The 19,447-nt window shown below is 37.0% G+C and overlaps 1 protein-coding gene across 6 annotated transcripts in view; it reads right to left on the bottom strand.

The window, feature by feature from the left end:
* Positions 1 to 3,694: 3,694 nt before the first annotated feature.
* Positions 3,695 to 19,447, bottom strand: part of LOC127640065 (NEDD4-like E3 ubiquitin-protein ligase WWP2) — a 63,263-nt gene continuing 47,510 nt past the window's right edge. For 3 of the 6 annotated variants that reach the window (XM_052122444.1, XM_052122445.1, XM_052122446.1), the window contains exons 17-24: positions 17,064 to 17,219; positions 15,677 to 15,810; positions 6,397 to 6,537; positions 5,831 to 5,951; positions 5,043 to 5,147; positions 4,871 to 4,967; positions 4,528 to 4,600; positions 3,695 to 4,443 (exon numbers count right to left, since the gene is read on the bottom strand). In XM_052122444.1, coding sequence (XP_051978404.1) covers positions 4,344 to 4,443; positions 4,528 to 4,600; positions 4,871 to 4,967; positions 5,043 to 5,147; positions 5,831 to 5,951; positions 6,397 to 6,537; positions 15,677 to 15,810; positions 17,064 to 17,219 — 927 coding nt within the window. In that variant the 3' untranslated portion in view covers positions 3,695 to 4,343. The remainder of the gene's footprint in view (positions 4,444 to 4,527; positions 4,601 to 4,870; positions 4,968 to 5,042; positions 5,148 to 5,830; positions 5,952 to 6,396; positions 6,538 to 15,676; positions 15,811 to 17,063; positions 17,220 to 19,447) is intronic. The other 3 variants (XM_052122447.1, XM_052122448.1, XM_052122443.1) reach the window with 2 other exon arrangements.

Below are 19,447 nucleotides of genomic sequence, written 5' to 3'. Positions count from 1 at the left end.
GGAGTCCGGTGGCGTTTTGTGATTCCTCTCTGCAATCCTCTTCTGATACCACTCCTACTCCAGTGACAATGGCGTTGATTAACGCGAGATCTCTGGCAAATAAGACCTTTATTTTGAACGATCTTTTTCTTTCTCATGAAATTGATTTTTTATTTGTCACTGAGACTTGGCTTAAGGCTGGTGAGATGACTTCTCTCTCTGAACTTTCTCCTCCTGGTTGCAGTTTTTTAGTACCCCTAGGTCTGTTGGTCGGGCGGGGTCTTGCAGTTGTTTTTAAAGACAAGTTTAGGTGTAGACTTTTACCTTCTGCATCCTTTTGCACTTTTGAATCTCAGCTAATTACGCTGAATTCTTTTAAATCTGTGTTATGTGTTTTGATTTATAGACCCCCAAATTTTCATGGGGATTTTATACAAGAGTTCTCTGAACTTTTATCTGGTATTGTCTCTTCTTTTGACAATATTCTAATTTTTGGGGATTTTAATATACATGTGTGCTGCCCTTCAAAGCCCCTGGTCAAAGAATTTTTAAATTTAATAGAGTCATTTGTTTTTTTGCAATGTGTTTTAGGTCCAGCTCATGAACGTGGTCATACGCTTGACCTTGTATTATCTAAGGGATTCTCTGTTGATAGCGTGAAGATTGTCGATACTGTTTTTTCGGACCATAAGACTGTAATTTTAAGTTCTAACTTTCCTTGTGGCGCGCCGAGTAATATTGCTTCTGCCTCGGTTCCATCCCGCATACTCAATCCATGCACAGCTAGTAGTTTTTCAGCTGCTTTTAATGTCTCTTCTTTTTTTTCCTTGACCGAGTCACACTCTCCCTGTATGGGTTTGGAAGAGTTGGTCGATCAGTTTAATTCTTCTTGTTTAGAGATTTTAGATGTTGTGGCTCCTGTTAAAGTCAGGGAAAAAAAAGTCAAATCACTGCCCTGGTTGAACAGTACTACCTGCACTCTTAGGCAGGAGTGTAGGAGGGCTGAACGCAAATGGCTCAAAGATAAATTACAAGTCTCTTATGAGATTTTGAAGAACCATTTGAACGAATTTCAAAGAGCTGTTAAATTGGCTAGATCAAATTATTTTTCTGATATCATCTCCAGAAACTGTAATAATTCTAGAGTACTTTTCTCGACTATAAATTCTGTTCTTCATCCGACTACTACTCCTCCATTCACTCCTTCTGCTAAGATGTGTGAAGAGTTCTTAAACTTGTTTATTGGTAAAGTTGATGGAATTAGATCTCAGATTTCATCTGTTGTCAATGTTTGTTTTACTCGTGTTGACCCTACGAACCAATTAACCTGTTTTATGCCTGTTTCTTTGCAGCAGCTTAATGATATAACTGCTCATATGAAGCCCAACAGGTCCCCTGGTGATGTGCTCCCTTCTTCCCTGTTTAAGAAGGTACTTGATTCCATTGGCCCAAGTATTCTGTCTATTATGAATACTAGTTTGTCATCTGGTGTTGTTCCGGTTAGTTTTAAGCATGCGGTTATTCAGCCCCTTCTAAAAGAAACGGCTTAGACCCTTTTGACATGAGTAGTTTTCGATCCGATTTCAAAATTGCCTTTTATTTCGAAGATACTGGAAAAAATTGTGCATGCACAGCTTAATGACTTTTTAATGAGGAATAACATCGCCGATAGATTCCAGTCAGGTTTTAGAGCTGGTCATAGTACAGAATCTGCTCTTTTGAGGGTCTCTAATGATATCCTACGAGGTGTTGATTCTGGAAACCGTGTTGTTCTGCTTTTGTTAGATCTTACAGCGGCATTTGATACAGTTGATCATAACATTCTCATTGGTCGTCTTAGGAATCAGGTTGGTATTCAGGGCTTAGCCCTGAAATGGTTCTCTTCCTATTTGAAGGATAGGACTTTTTCAGTCAGTTTAGGGGATTATTTTTCTTCTGTTGCCCCTCTTGTGTGTGGGGTTCCACAGGGCTCTATACTGGGACCAATTTTATTTTCCCTTTATATGCTCCCTCTAGGCTCGATTTTTGAGAAATTTGGGATTCAGTATCACCTGTATGCGGATGATTCTCAAATTTACTTACCACTGAAACATGGCCATAGATGTGCCATTCAGTCTCTTCGTGCATGTTTGGCCGAGGTTAAGTGTTGGCTTGCGAATAACTTTCTCCAATTAAATGAGGATAAGACCGAGATGATTTTATTTGGAAATAAGGGCTGTGTGGATGATGACTGCCTGGGGTTGTTTCCTGGGAAAAAATTGTCTAGCGTGAGGAACCTTGGTGTCATTTTTGACTCTGATCTTAAATTTGACCGGCAAATCAATGCTGTCGTTAAGAATAGTTTTTTCCATCTTAGATCAGTTTCTAAATTGAAATCTATCCTTTCTTTTGACGATATGGAGAAGGTTGTTCATGCTTTTGTGTCATCCCATTTGGATTATTGTAATGTATTGTATCTGGGTGTGAGTCAGACTTCTCTCTTCCGCTTGCAGCTCGTTCAGAATTCAGCTGCCAGACTTTTAACGGGCACTAAGAAGAGAGAGCACATTACTCCGGTTTTAATTAAATTACATTGGTTACCCATACGATACAGAATCCAATACAAAGCTTTGTTGTATGTTTTTAAGTCTCTGCATGGCCTAGCACCTGAGTATGTTACTGATTTAATCAGCCGTTGTCAATCAAGTAGATCTCTGCGCTCTAACGATCAATTGCTTCTCATGGTTCCGCGATCATGTTTAAGATGTAAAGGTGATCGGGCATTCTCTGTTGCAGCTACTAGGCTCTGGAATGACCTTCCTCTGTCTGTAAAAACTTGTCCTTCATTGGGTGCTTTTCAGAGTGCGCTTAAAACTTACTTGTTCACTTTAGCTTTTGACAATGCTTTGTAAGTTTTTATGTAATATGTTTGCATTGTTTTTATGTTTTTGTTTTTACTTTTATACCTTCTGTACAGCACTTTGGTTCCACTTGTGGTTTTGAAAGTGCTCTATAAATAAAGTTGAGTTGAGTTGAGTTAAATAATAATAATAATAATAATAATAAAATTATCTTTTATCTCTTCTATTTGTATAAATTCTGAAAGGGGTTTGTAAACTTATGAGACAAAAGGAGGATGCACCCATACTACTTCTACCGAAAGGTCTCCCTTACCAATGTAACTTCAGAAACACGCAGCAAACAATGATACATTAGTGTCAAGGATTATTATGATTGTTGTGATCTCAACATACAAACGTGTGCCAAGCACCATGTAGAATAAAGCAGCCTTTTCTCGAAGTCTGATATGACTAGTGTCTGATCTCATGTACATCATTTTATTAAATATTTAAAAAAATATATCATTTATTTATCTCTGTTTAAATGTTTAGCAATTACCAAATATCCCTGCACCTTTAAATACTGCATTTTGATTTCTCAAAATGTTTTGCCATCATTACATATTTGAACAAAATTCATTTGACCTTTCCTGCCAAAAGTTTGATTTTGGCTCAGTTATCCTGCAGTAACTGGTTCAGTGTATTCATAAAAGAAAACCACTACTAGAGAAAACACATTTGAAGAAAAAACGTCCCCGTGTGACAACTAGCCCCGGTCTCCCCTATACCATTAATGACCAAACTAGTCTGGTTTGATTGAAACTGCTGCTGGATGTTCTACAACAAAAGAATCCTTTAGATGTGCATCTGCAAGAGTTTTGTTTCCACTAACCATCTACTAATATTAAAGCATTTTTATTCATTTGTTTATTAACCAATGTGTTCACAATCCATGACTGGATTTTATTTCAATTATGTACAGTTTAACATGTCATAAAACAATAATAAAATCATGTCTGATCAACCTTAAAACAATTATTTTCTCTCAATTGTTGCATATACACATACTGATATGATGCATTGAGATTTGCTTACATCTGCAAATGAACTTCTTATTGTTTAGAAGAATAATTTCATGATGATTTTTGTTTTGGATGCTGTAGAAGAGAGTTAGAGAGTCTCCTCACATCCCAGTAAAATCAGTCCCCTTTTGATTTAAACAGTTCAGGGAATTCAATTGGATTGTGTAGGAAACGTTAGAGGAGTTAAATTGACTCATCATTTGTATGTTTACTCTGCATAGATATGTATGGTGAAGTCTGAACTGTATATTTAGATGTATTATTCCCTGAAGTGTCTAAATGAAATATATGTGAACAACTCGTGGGATCATATCATAAATCCATCAGTAAGTGATCTGTTTAACTATAAATCAATCTCTGGTCTCTTCAACAGAGTTCATCAGTTCAGTCCACATATGTGGTTTTAATGTAATGCCTAGTCAAAGAAAATATGATATTGGTTCAATTATCATCTTGGTCCTGTTCACTCTTGTCCGAATCCCTCCGTTTCCTCGATAGCAAACAGAAGTTTCTCTCGCAGTTGCTCCATATTCTTATAAGGCGGCAAATCCAGTCGATTGAAGCTAAAAAAATGAATGCAGGAGGGATAAATAAGTCACTAAGAAAAGTTATTTTGTATTGTCCTCTGATGAAAATAAAATCCTCACCAGGTGTGACTTCTTGGCAGCCATGTCTCCTTCCCCACTTTGTCTATGCAGAACTTTTGTGGCCCGTTACTTCCTTAAACACGTGAAAGAAAGAAAGAGTTGAAAAAATGGTAAAAACGTAATGCTTTAAAGCAATCTCTAACAATCAATGATTAAAGCCATTTACATTTGTACTCATTGATATTGTACAGTGTGGACAAATGTAAGATCTTTTAAATATTTGTTTGGTTTTTAGTTTTTGAGGTTTTTAGAAATTATGCTAAAACAGAAAAAAAAAGCTGCAATGTCTTAGCATCATCATTGTGCGCCATCACAACAACTGTATTTCACGTGAACTACCCACCTATAAGTTCAGCAAAACCCCCAACCGGCAGTCGACATGTTCCTGTGACAAACTGAAGCAGGCGAATTCTCTTTTCATTGTCCATTTCCTTCACGACCTATGGCAGACATAAATATACATAAGAGAGAGTAGATATGAACCGATCACACGTATGGTTGAACGTGTAAATTACCTGCCAGAACCAGTGGATCTGTTTGCTGTTTTTGGTGTAATGCCGATAGATGGTGTTCTTCTGCCAATCATTCAGATCAATCTCCTGCATCCCGCACAACATCAGCTGCAGAAGAACCAATCACACACCACCATATACAATATATATTCTGACCAGACACAACACACTGCTCCTCAAACCTTACCCAAATCAATGATAATACGAGTGATTCTTTAATTAGAAACCCTGTCCCTAAGATTTTTTTTTTTTTTTTAGGAAATCTAGTTTTAAAGGATAGATTGTAACAGCTTTCTACTTTTTATTGTGTCTCTTTCATAACCGTTTATTCATTTTAAAGAGTTTTCAAGAGAATTTCACTAATCTTTGTTCTCTACCACTCTATATTATATTACTGTATAAAGTGTTACAATCGCAGAAGTTCTAATTTGCACTTTCTAATCAGAACTTATATTTAAGTGATCTGTTTAGTTATAAAAAGAATCGCTGAGAATCTTGTTTTTATAAATTACAAATTAATTGACTGCTAGCAAACAGTCTTTGTCAGTTTTTGGAGAAAAAGTTGGTAATGTGTGATTAAACACATATGAAACATAGTTTGAAGGTTTCATTTTTGATGATTGTGTAGTCGAAAGTGCCTCAAATATAGCTGTTTGCTCAGTGATGTCACTTATGCTTCGTGTCCTCATATAGATGAGATTTATTTTCTACTGTTAAGTGTTTTTTAAATGTAGCATGGCACTTCCTTGTTAGGAGATATTTTTGTTTGCTAAAAATACAGCAACACCCACCTCCAACTCTTTCTCATCAAAATACCGCAGCCACTCCAAAGGTACAACCTCATTGAAGCCGTCCAGGAAAGCCTTTGTTTGCTCCTCCACGCCCCTTGTGAACCGCCAATCAGTAAGCAGACTGCAGGAGAAACGTGATGAATTTAAAATGACTTAAAAACCCCACTCAATTTAGCAGAAAACCTCTTCGTTCTGTTTCTCGTACAAAGCTATCACGTTGGTTTTGAAGACTTTGAATATAGTGCATGAATTGAATGTACTACTTTTACAACACTTTTATGGGGTTTTATTTATTTGCTTTGTTATTTGTATCTTGATAATTGCAGTAACCGTTCATTTTGGAAAAAGTATATGAACGGTTAAAAGTATAAATATATGAAAAATAGTGGCCAGAATATTCTTTAAAAATTTTAATTTTGTGTTCCACAGAAGAAAGACAAAAAGTTTTGAAACAACACAAGGGTGATTAAATGGTGACCGAATTTTCATTTTTGGGTGAATTAACCTTTAGCTGTCCAATAAAACAATCACTAATATGACACAATTTGAGAATGGGGCAGCAGTACCTGATATATTCCTCTTTATTTTCCCGAGTGACCAGCTCATTCTCTCCATCGTTTTTCAGCTGGTGTGTCGTCACTTTACCCAGAATCTCCATGTCTTGAGCAAAGTACAGCTCTACATCACACTCTTCCAGATCATTCTCTCTGTGAACATCAGGGGAATATAATGAGTGTTACAGTTGAGTCGTACTGCCAGTGTCAAGTGCTGCAGTATTGATACTCTACAGTATACAGTGCCTTGACAAAGTATTCGGCCCCTTGAACTTTTCGACCTTTTGCCACATTTCAGGTTTCAAACATAAAGATATAAAACTGTAATGTTTTGTGAAGAATCAACAACAAGTGGAACACAATCATGAAGTGGAACAAAATTTATTGGATATTTCAAACTTTTTAAAAAAATAAAAAACTGAAAAATTGGGCGTGCAAAATTATTCAGCCCCCTTAAGTTAATACTTTGTAGCACCACCTTTTGCTGCGATTACAGCTGTAAGTCGCTTGGGGTATGTCTCTATCAGTTTTGCACATCGAGAGACTGAAATTTTTGCGCATTCCTCCTTGCAAAACAGCTCGAGCTCAGTGAGGTTGGATGGAGAGCATTTGTGAACAGCAGTTTTCAGTTCTTTCCACAGATTCTCGATTGGATTCAGGTCTGGACTTTGACTTGGCCATTCTAACACCTGGATATGTTTATTTGTGAACCATTCCATTGTAGATTTTGCTTTATGTTTTGGATCATTGTCTTGTTGGAAGACAAATCTCCATCCCAGTCTCAAGTCTTTTGCAGACTCCATCAGGTTTTCTTCCAGAATGGTCCTGTATTTGGCTCCATCCATCTTCCCATCAATTTTAACCATCTTCCCTGTCCCTGCTGAAGAAAAGCAGGCCCAAACCATGATGCTGCCACCACCATGTTTGACAGTGGGGATGGTGTGTTCAGGGTGATGAGCTGTGTTGCTTTTACGCCAAACATAACGTTTTGCATTGTTGCCAAAATTTTGGTTTCATCTGACCAGAGCACCTTCTTCCACATGTTTGGTGTGTCTCCCAGGTGGCTTGTGGCAAACTTTAAACAACACTTTTTATGGATATCTTTAAGAAATGGCTTTCTTCTTGCCACTCTTCCATAAAGGCCAGATTTGTGCAGTATACGACTGATTGTTGTCCTATGGACAGAGTCTCCCACCTCAGCTGTAGATCTCTGCAGTTCATCCAGAGTGATCATTGGCCTCTTGGCTGCATCTCTGATCAGTCTTCTCCTTGTATGAGCTGAAAGTTTAGAGGGACGGCCGGTCTTGGTAGATTTGCAGTGGTCTGATACTCCTTCCATTTCAATATTATCGCTTGCACAGTGCTCCTTGGGATGTTTAAAGCTTGGGAAATCTTTCTGTATCCAAATCCGGCTTTAAACTTCTCCACAACAGTATCTCGGACCTGCCTGGTGTGTTCCTTGTTCTTCATGATGCTCTCTGTGCTTTAAACGGACCTCTGAGACTATCACAGAGCAGGTGCATTTATACGGAGACTTGATTACACACAGGTGGATTCTATTTATCATCATTAGTCATTTAGGTCAACACTGGATCATTCAGAGATCCTCACTGAACTTCTGGAGAGAGTTTGCTGCACTGAAAGTAAAGGGGCTGAATAATTTTGCACTCCCATTTTTCAGTTTTTTATTTGTTAAAAAGTTTGAAATATCCAATAAATTTCGTTCCACTTCATGATTGTGTCCCACTTGTTGTTGATTCTTCACAAAAAATTACAGTTTTATATCTTTATGTTTGAAGCCTGAAATGTGGCAAAAGGTCTAAAAGTTCAAGGGGGCCGAATACTTTCGCAAGGCACTGTATAGTGATGCTGCAGTATTGATACTCTACAGTATTGAGCGATGCTGCAGTATTGATACTCTACAGTATTGAGCGATGCTGCAGTATTGATACTCTACAGTATATAGTGATGCTGCAGTATTGATACTCTACAGTATTGAGCGACGCTGCAGTATTGATACTCTACAGTATATAGTGATGCTGCAGTATTGATACTCTACAGTATATAGTGATGCTGCAGTACTGATACTCTACAGTATATAGTGATGCTGCAGTATTGATACTCTACAGTATTGAGCGATGCTGCAGTATTGATACTCTACTGTATATAGTGATGATGCAGTATTGATACTCTACAGTATATAGTGATGCTGCATTATTGATACTCTACAGTATATAGTGATGCTGCAGTACTGATACTCTACAGTATTGATACTCTACAGTATTGAGCGATGCTGCAGTATTGATACTCTACAGTATATAGTGATGCTGCAGTACTGATACCTTACAGTATATAGTGATGCTGCAGTATTGATACTCTACAGTATATAGTGATGCTGCAGTATTGATACTCTACAGTATTTAGTGATGCTGCAGTACTGATACTCTACAGTATATAGTGATGCTGCAGTATTGATACTCTACAGTATATAGTGATGCTGCAGTAGTGATACTCTACAGCATATAGTGATGCTGCAGTACTGATACTCTACAGTATTGAGCGATGCTGCAGTACTGATACTCTACAGTATTGAGCAATGCTGCAGTATTGATACTCTACAGTATTGAGCGATGCTGCAGTACTGATACTCTACAGTATTGAGCAATGCTGCAGTATTGATACTCTACAGTATATAGTGATGCTGCAGTATTGATACTCTACAGTATATAGTGATGCTGCAGTACTGATACTCTACAGTATTGAGCGATGCTGCAGTATTGATACTCTACAGTATATAGTGATGCTGCAGTACTGATACTCTACAGTATTGAGCGATGCTGCCATATTGATACTCTACAGTATTGAGCGATGCTGCCGTATTGATACTCTACAGTATTGAGCGATGCTGCCGTATTGATACTCTACAGTATATAGTGATGCTGCAGTATTGATACTCTACAGTATTGATACTCTACAGTGTATAGTGATGCTGCAGTATTGATACTCTGCAGTATATAGTGTTGCTGCAGTATTGATACTCTACAGTATATAGTGATGCTGCAGTATTGATACTCTACAGTATATAGTGATGCTGCAGTAGTGATACTCTACAGCATATAGTGATGGTGCAGTACTGATACTCTACAGTATTGAGCGATGCTGCAGTACTGATACTACAGTATTGAGCAATGCTGCAGTATTGATACTCTACAGTATTGAGCGATGCTGCAGTATTGATACTCTACAGTATATAGTGATGCTGCAGTACTGATACTCTACAGTATATAGTGATGCTGCAGTACTGATACTCTACAGTATATAGTGATGCTGCAGTATTGATACTCTACAGTGTATAGTGATGCTGCAGTATTGATTCTCTACAGTATATAGTTATGCTCCAGTATTGATACTCTACAGTATATAGTGATGCTCCAGTATTGATACTCTACAGTATACAGTGATGCTGCAGTATTGATACTCTACAGCATATAGTGATGCTGCAGTATTGATACTCTACAGTATTGATACTCTACAGTATATAGTGATGCTGCAGTACTGATACTCTACAGTATTGATACTCTACAGTATTTAGTGATGCTGCAGTATTGATACTCTACAGTATATAGTGATGCTGCAGTATTGATACTCTACAGTATATTGTGATGCCGCAGTATTGATACTCTACAGTATATAGTGATGCTGCAGTATTGATACTCTACAGTATATATTGATGCTGCAGTATTGATACTCTACAGTATATATTGATGCTGCAGTATTGATACTCTACAGTATATATTGATGCTGCAGTATTGATACTCTACAGTATATAGTGATGCTGCAGTACTGATATTCTACAGTATATAGTGATGCTGCAGTATTGACAATCTACAGTATATAGTGATGCTCCAGTATTGATACTCTACAGTATACATTGATGCTGCAGTATTGATACTCTACAGTATTGAGCGATGCTGCAGTACTGATACTCTACAGTATTGAGCAATGCTGCAGTATTGATACTCTACAGTATTGAGCGATGCTGCAGTACTGATACTCTACAGTATTGAGCAATGCTGCAGTATTGATACTCTACAGTATATAGTGATGCTGCAGTATTGATACTCTACAGTATATAGTGATGCTGCAGTACTGATACTCTACAGTATTGAGTGATGCTGCAGTATTGATACTCTACAGTATATAGTGATGCTGCAGTACTGATACTCTACAGTATTGAGCGATGCTGCCATATTGATACTCTACAGTATTGAGCGATGCTGCCGTATTGATACTCTACAGTATTGAGCGATGCTGCCGTATTGATACTCTACAGTATATAGTGATGCTGCAGTATTGATACTCTACAGTATTGATACTCTACAGTGTATAGTGATGCTGCAGTATTGATACTCTGCAGTATATAGTGTTGCTGCAGTATTGATACTCTACAGTATATAGTGATGCTGCAGTATTGATACTCTAGAGTATATAGTGATGCTGCAGTAGTGATACTCTACAGCATATAGTGATGGTGCAGTACTGATACTCTACAGTATTGAGCGATGCTGCAGTATTGATACTCTACAGTATATAGTGATGCTGCAGTACTGATACTCTACAGTATTGAGCAATGCTGCAGTATTGATACTCTACAGTATTGAGCGATGCTGCAGTATTGATACTCTACAGTATATAGTGATGCTGCAGTACTGATACTCTACAGTATATAGTGATGCTGCAGTACTGATACTCTACAGTATATAGTGATGCTGCAGTATTGATACTCTACAGTGTATAGTGATGCTGCAGTATTGATTCTCTACAGTATATAGTTATGCTCCAGTATTGATACTCTACAGTATATAGTGATGCTCCAGTATTGATACTCTACAGTATACAGTGATGCTGCAGTATTGATACTCTACAGCATATAGTGATGCTGCAGTATTGATACTCTACAGTATTGATACTCTACAGTATATAGTGATGCTGCAGTACTGATACTCTACAGTATTGATACTCTACAGTATTTAGTGATGCTGCAGTATTGATACTCTACAGTATATAGTGATGCTGCAGTATTGATACTCTACAGTATATTGTGATGCCGCAGTATTGATACTCTACAGTATATAGTGATGCTGCAGTATTGATACTCTACAGTATATATTGATGCTGCAGTATTGATACTCTACAGTATATATTGATGCTGCAGTATTGATACTCTACAGTATATATTGATGCTGCAGTATTGATACTCTACAGTATATAGTGATGCTGCAGTACTGATATTCTACAGTATATAGTGATGCTGCAGTATTGACAATCTACAGTATATAGTGATGCTCCAGTATTGATACTCTACAGTATACATTGATGCTGCAGTATTGATACTCTACAGTATATAGTGATGTTGCATTATTGATACTCTACAGTATATAGAGATGCTGCAGTACTGATACTCTACAGTATTGATCCTCTACAGTATATAGTGATGCTGCAGTACTGATACTCTACAGTATATAGTGATGCTGCAGTATTGACAATCTACAGTATATAGTGATGCTGCAGTATTGACAATCTACAGTATATAGTGATGCTCCAGTATTGATACTCTACAGTATACATTGATGCTGCAGTATTGATACTCTACAGTATATATTGATGCTGCAGTATTGATACTCTACAGTATATAGTGATGCTGCAGTACTGATACTCTACAGTATATAGTGATGCTGCAGTACTGATACTCTACAGTATATAGTGATGCTGCAGTATTGATACTCTACAGTATATTGTGATGCTGCAGTACTCACCCTACAGTATATAGTGATGCTGCAGTATTGATACTCTACAGTATATAGTGACGCTGCAGTATTGATACTCTACAGTATATATTGATGCTGCAGTATTGATACTCTACAGTATTGAGCGATGCTGCAGTATTGACACTCTACAGTATACAGTGATGCTGCAGTATTGATACTCTACAGTATATAGTGATGCTGCAGTACTGATACTCTACAGTATTGATACTCTACAGTATATAGTGATGCTGCAGTACTGATACTCTACAGTATTGATACTCTACAGTATATAGTGATGCTGCAGTATTGATACTCTACAGTATATAGTGATGCTGCAGTATTGATACTCTACAGTATATAGTGATGCTGCAGTACTGATACTCTACAGTATATAGTGATGCTGCAGTACTGATACTCTACAGTATTGATACTCTACAGTATATAGTGATGCTGCAGTATTGATACTCTACAGTATGTAGTGATGCTGCAGTATTGATACTCTACAGTATATAGTGATGCTGCAGTACTGATACTCTACAGTATATAGTGATGCTGCAGTATTGACAATCTACAGTATATAGTGATGCTCCAGTATTGATACTCTACAGTATACATTGATGCTGCAGTATTGATACTCTACAGTATATAGTGATGTTGCATTATTGATACTCTACAGTATATAGAGATGCTGCAGTACTGATACTCTACAGTATTGATCCTCTACAGTATATAGTGATGCTGCAGTACTGATACTCTACAGTATATAGTGATGCTGCAGTATTGACAATCTACAGTATATAGTGATGCTGCAGTATTGACAATCTACAGTATATAGTGATGCTCCAGTATTGATACTCTACAGTATACATTGATGCTGCAGTATTGATACTCTACAGTATATATTGATGCTGCAGTATTGATACTCTACAGTATAGAGTGATGCTGCAGTACTGATACTCTACAGTATATAGTGATGCTGCAGTACTGATACTCTACAGTATATAGTGATGCTGCAGTATTGATACTCTACAGTATATTGTGATGCTGCAGTACTCACCCTACAGTATATAGTGATGCTGCAGTATTGATACTCTACAGTATATAGTGACGCTGCAGTATTGATACTCTACAGTATATATTGATGCTGCAGTATTGATACTCTACAGTATTGAGCGATGCTGCAGTATTGACACTCTACAGTATACAGTGATGCTGCAGTATTGATACTCTACAGTATATAGTGATGCTGCAGTACTGATACTCTACAGTATTGATACTCTACAGTATATAGTGATGCTGCAGTACTGATACTCTACAGTATTGATACTCTACAGTATATAGTGATGCTGCAGTATTGATACTCTACAGTATATAGTGATGCTGCAGTATTGATACTCTACAGTATATAGTGATGCTGCAGTACTGATACTCTACAGTATATAGTGATGCTGCAGTAGTGATACTCTACAGTATTGATACTCTACAGTATAAAGTGATGCTGCAGTACTGATACTCTACAGTATATAGTGATGCTGCAGAATTGATACTCTACAGTATACATTGATGCTGCAGTATTGATACTCTACAGTATATAGTGATGCTGCAGTACTGATACTCTACAGTATATAGTGATGCTGCAGTATTGATACTCTACAGTATATAGTGATGCTGCAGTACTGATACTCTACAGTAGTGATACTCTACAGCATATAGTGATGCTGCAGTATTGATACTCTACAGTATATAGTGATGCTGCAGTAGTGATACTCTACAGCATATAGTGATGCTGCAGTACTGATACTCTACAGTATATAGTGACGCTGCAGTATTGATACTCTACAGTAGTGATACTCTACAGCATATAGTGATGCTGCAGTATTGATACTCTACAGTATATAGTGACGCTGCAGTATTGATACTCTACAGTATTGATACTCTACAGTATATAGTGATGCTGCAGTACTGATACTCTACAGTATATAGTGATGCTGCAGTACTGATACTCTACATTATTGATACTCTACAGTATATAGTGATGCTGCAGAACTGATACTCTACAGTATATAGTGATGCTGCAGAATTGATACTCTACAGTATACATTGATGCTGCAGTATTGATACTCTACAGTATATAGTGATGCTGCAGTATTGATACTCTACAGTATATATTGATGCTGCAGTATTGATACTCTACAGTATTGAGCGATGCTGCAGTATTGATACTCTACAGTATTGATCGATGCTGCAGTATTGACACTCTACAGTATACAGTGATGCTGTAGTATTGATACTCTACAGTATATAGTGATGCTGCAGTACTGATACTCTACAGTATTGATACTCTACAGTATATAGTGATGCTGCAGTACTGATACTCTACAGTATATAGTGATGCTGCAGAATTGATACTCTACAGTATACATTGATGCTGCAGTATTGATACTCTACAGTATATAGTGATGCTGCAGTATTGATACTCTACAGTATATAGTGATGCTGCAGTACTGATATTCTACAGTATTGATACTCTACACTATATAGTGATGCTGCAGTACTGATACTCTACAGTATATAGTGATGCTGCAGTATTGATACTCTACAGTATACAGTGATGCTGTAGTATTGATACTCTACAGTATATAGTGATGCTGCAGTACTGATACTCTACAGTATTGATACTCTACAGTATATAGTGATGCTGCAGTACTGATACTCTACAGTATATAGTGATGCTGCAGAATTGATACTCTACAGTATACATTGATGCTGCAGTATTGATACTCTACAGTATATAGTGATGCTGCAGTACTGATACTCTACAGTATATAGTGATGCTGCAGTATTGATACTCTACAGTATATAGTGATGCTGCAGTACTGATATTCTACAGTATTGATACTCTACAGTATATAGTGATGCTGCAGTACTGATACTCTACAGTATATAGTGATGCTGCAGTACTGATACTCTACAGTAGTGATACTCTACAGTATATAGTGATGCTGCAGTATTGACACTCTACAGTATATAGTGATGCTGCAGTACTGATACGCTACAGTATATAGTGATGCTGCAGTATTGATACTCTACAGTATATAGTGATGCTGCAGTATTGATACTCTACAGTATTGAGCGATGCTGCAGTATTGATACTCTACAGTATTGAGCAATGCTGCAGTATTGATACTCTACAGTATATAGTGATGCTGCAGTACTGATACTCTACAGTATATAGTGATGCTGCAGTACTGATACTCTACAGTATATAGTGATGCTGCAGTACTGATACTCTACAGTATATAGTGATGCTGCAGTATTGATACTCTACAGTATATAGTGATGCTGCAGTATTGATACTCTACAGTATTGAGCGATGCTGCAGTATTGATACTCTACAGTATATAGTGATGCTGCAGTACTGATACTCTACAGTATTGATACTCTACAGTATCTATATTATTTTATGATGGAGCATTAATACTCACTTGACCCACATGATGGAATTATAAAACTCGGGGTCAATGGATTCCAGGTCTTTCAGGGTAGGTTTCTTATTGAGCATGCGCTTGTAAAAGGGCAGAGTGAAGCCAGTGTCTATAAACTTTCCATGATACAGTGCCTGCAGAAACAATCACAAGTCAAAGGTCACAAAACTTTAATACTGAGCTACATCATCGAACATTCCAGTGAGCTAAAGGAACACAGTTTAGCTTTGCTCTGTGGTCTTTAAGTATTTTTCCTCAATATATATAGCCTTGATAAACACACACTGCTGAGTGATGTTGCTGTAAGCAGACTGTTTAATGTAACAGCACAGAACTCTGGGAATGATCTCCAAAAACAACACAGAGACCCTCAGACAAACATTCTGTTCAGAGCAGACACAGAGAAGCAGAAACCAGAGCTGTGAATGAATGTGCACACTCAGGATAGAGAAGGTTAAAGGGATAGTTCACCTAACAATAGGAATTCAGTCATTATTTTCTAACCCTCAAGTCACTCCAAACCTGTATACTGAGAACAAATTCTGAAGAATCTTTAAACGTGACCAAGCCTATAAAGCTCCAAAATGGATGAAAGAAAAAAAATACAATAAAAGCACCATAAAAGTAGCCCATAGTAGCTCACGCTCTATATTCCAAATCTTTTCAATCCATACGAGAACAGACAGAAATATAAGTCTTAAATAAGACGTTATTGTTAATCATCAGCAACACTGAGGCTCTATTGTAGTTTACATTAAGAATCAAAAGTGTGCGTCACACCAGGTATAACATCAATCTGAATATGTGGAATGGAGAACTTGTTCAAAATAGAGACTTGAGAGCTGCGTTGAAGATGATTATCAGTGTATTGCAGCTTAAATTTCAGTCTGTTCCTCATAAAAAATACTATTATATGACTTCTGAAGACGTGGCATATAGCGCACAAGTCTTTTGGACCACATTTGTACTTTTTAGATCTTTACAGTTGTGATCACATTATATTGAAAGGACTGCTTGAAAGCTGTATGTATATAATGTATATTTTTTCAATTCCGTTTGGTGGCGCAAGTAACACAGAAATTACACAATTAAGCTTTAAGCCAAACAGGTTTGAAATGACATGATGAGTAAATTATGACAAAATATTCACTTTTTACTGACATATTCCTTTAAATGTAAAAGGGTGGGTTGTGCTCTGCCCAGATCTTAACATAACAATAACTATATTATAAAACAGTGATTTAATTTCATGAAGATTTCAATGTCATGATGTCATGTCATTAGGTTTTCACACTTAAAGGATGAACAAATTCAGTATGAAATAGAGTGCTGTATGAAACATGTTCATAAAGTATTATGAACACAGTGAAACTATTCTTGATCTCACCATGGCAATGAAGCGTCCAATAAAGCGGAAGTATGTTAGATGGTCGGGGTTGATTGAGGAGGCGGGGTTTATTTGCAGACAGTAGTTGTTTTTGCCAGCGTACTCAAACAAACAGTACATAGGGTTCAACACCTCATGAGAGAGCAAGAAAAACCACTCCCTACAGACACAGAGAGAGAGGGGGAACAACGTCAGTACCTCAACATTTTGAGTCAAAAGTCATGTAATATTCTCAATTTCCATCGCAAACACATAAGGAGAGTAAACTCAATGTAGGCATATTGCCAAATTAAGTGAAAATCAAGACTGTTATGGAAACATTCTTTGATCACTAACAAACTTATCTATATTTGAACTTTTACTTGTTTTAGCTTGAATAATACATTTATTTTTAACAAGACATCAGCCGCAAAAACATTTCACTTTAAAACAAATGAATTAAACATCAAAATAATGAACAATATCAATTTCAGTAGCATTGGAAATCTTCAGAAGCATTTCTTTTTTTTTTTACAAAATAAAATATAAAGAAACATTACAAATACATGAATTACTAGAGAATACATTTCTCACAAGGAAATAATATATACATGTTCACGAAAATCATGTTAAGTTAACAAATGAAACACTGAAAACAAAGAATAACACATTTCAATAAAACATGCACAATAATCATATTTGTTTGGCATAGTAAGAACAAAAACATAAAGGTATATAATATGTACACACTGAAGGAAACGTTTTTTTCTTTCATTAAAGCATTTGATATGGTTTACAGTTGAAGCCATTAAAACACATTTTTTTAAACACTTCACAGATTTCATATTAGCCCAAACTATAGTTTTGGCAAGTCGTTTAGGACATCAGCATGACATGAGTAATTTTTCCAACAATTGTTAACAGACAGATTGTTTCACTTTTAATTGACTATCTCACAGTGGGTCAGAAGTTTACATACACCAAGTTACCTGTGCCTTTAAGCAGCTTGAAAAAATAAAGATAATGATGTCAAGCCTTTAGGCAATTAGACAATTAGCTTCTGATTGGCTAATTAGAGTCAACTGGAGGTGTATCTGTGGATGATTTTAAAGCCTACCTTCAAACTCAGTGCCTCTTTGCTTGACATCATGGGAAAATCAAAAGAAATCAGCCAAGACCTCAGAAAAACAACAACAAAAAACTAAAAAAAACAATTGTGGACCTCCACAAGTCTGGTTCATCCTTGGGAGCAATTTCCAAACACCTAAAAGGTACCATGTTCATCTGTACAAACAATACATTGCAATTATAAACACCATGGGACCATGCAGCCATCATACCGCTCATGAAGGAGACGCATTCTGTCTCCTAGAGACTAACGTAGTTTGGTGCGAAATGTGCAAATCAATCCCAGAAAACAGCAAAGGACCTTGTGAAGATGCTGAATGAAACAGGTAGACAAGTATCTATATCCACAGTAAAACAAGTCCTATATTGACATAACCTGAAAGGCTGCTCAGCCAGGAAGAAGCACTGCTCCAAAACCACCATAAAATAGCCAGACTACACTTTGCAAGTGCACATGGGGACAAAGATCTTACTTTCTGGAGAAATATCCTCATGTCTGATGAAACAAAAATATAACTGTTTGGCCATAATGACCATTGTTTTGTTTGGAGGAAAAAGGGTGAGGCTTGCAAACCAAAGAACACCATCCCAACCGTGAAGCATGGGGGTAGCAGCATCATGTTGTGGGGGTGCTATTGCTGCAGGTGGGACTGGTGCACTTCACAAAATTGATTGCATCATGAAGAAGGATAATTAATGGATATATTAAAGAAACATCTCAAGACGTCAGCCAGGAAGTTAAAGCTCAGTTGCAAATGGGTCTTCCAAATAGACAATGACCCCAAGCATACCTACAAATTTGTGGCAAAATGGTTAAAGGACAACAAAGTCAAGGTATTGGAGTGTCCATCACAAAGTCATGACCTCAATCTTATGTCTGAGCAAGGAAGCCTACAAACCTGACTAGTTACACCAGTTCTGTCTGGAGGAATGGGCCAACATTCCAGCAACTCCAAGTTAAACAATTTAAAGGCAATGCTTCCAAATACTAAGAAAGTGTGTGTAAACTTCTGAACCACTGGGATGTGATGAAAGGAATAAAAGCTGAAATAAATCAATCATTCGATCTACTATTATTGACATTTCATATTCTTAAAATAGTGATTCTAACTGACCTAAGACAGGGACTGTTTTCTACGATGTCAGCAAATGTGAAAAACTGAGTTTAAATGTATTTGGCTAAGGTGTATGTAAAGTGTCTTCAACTGTATATAAGTTATGGTCTGAACATCTAATTAATGTATTAGGTAATTTATGAAACAAATTTACATCACTCC

This window comes from Xyrauchen texanus, chromosome 49, assembly GCF_025860055.1.
Source record: "Xyrauchen texanus isolate HMW12.3.18 chromosome 49, RBS_HiC_50CHRs, whole genome shotgun sequence".
NCBI lineage: Eukaryota > Metazoa > Chordata > Actinopteri > Cypriniformes > Catostomidae > Xyrauchen > Xyrauchen texanus.
This window is presented reverse-complemented; position numbering and strand designations above follow the sequence as displayed.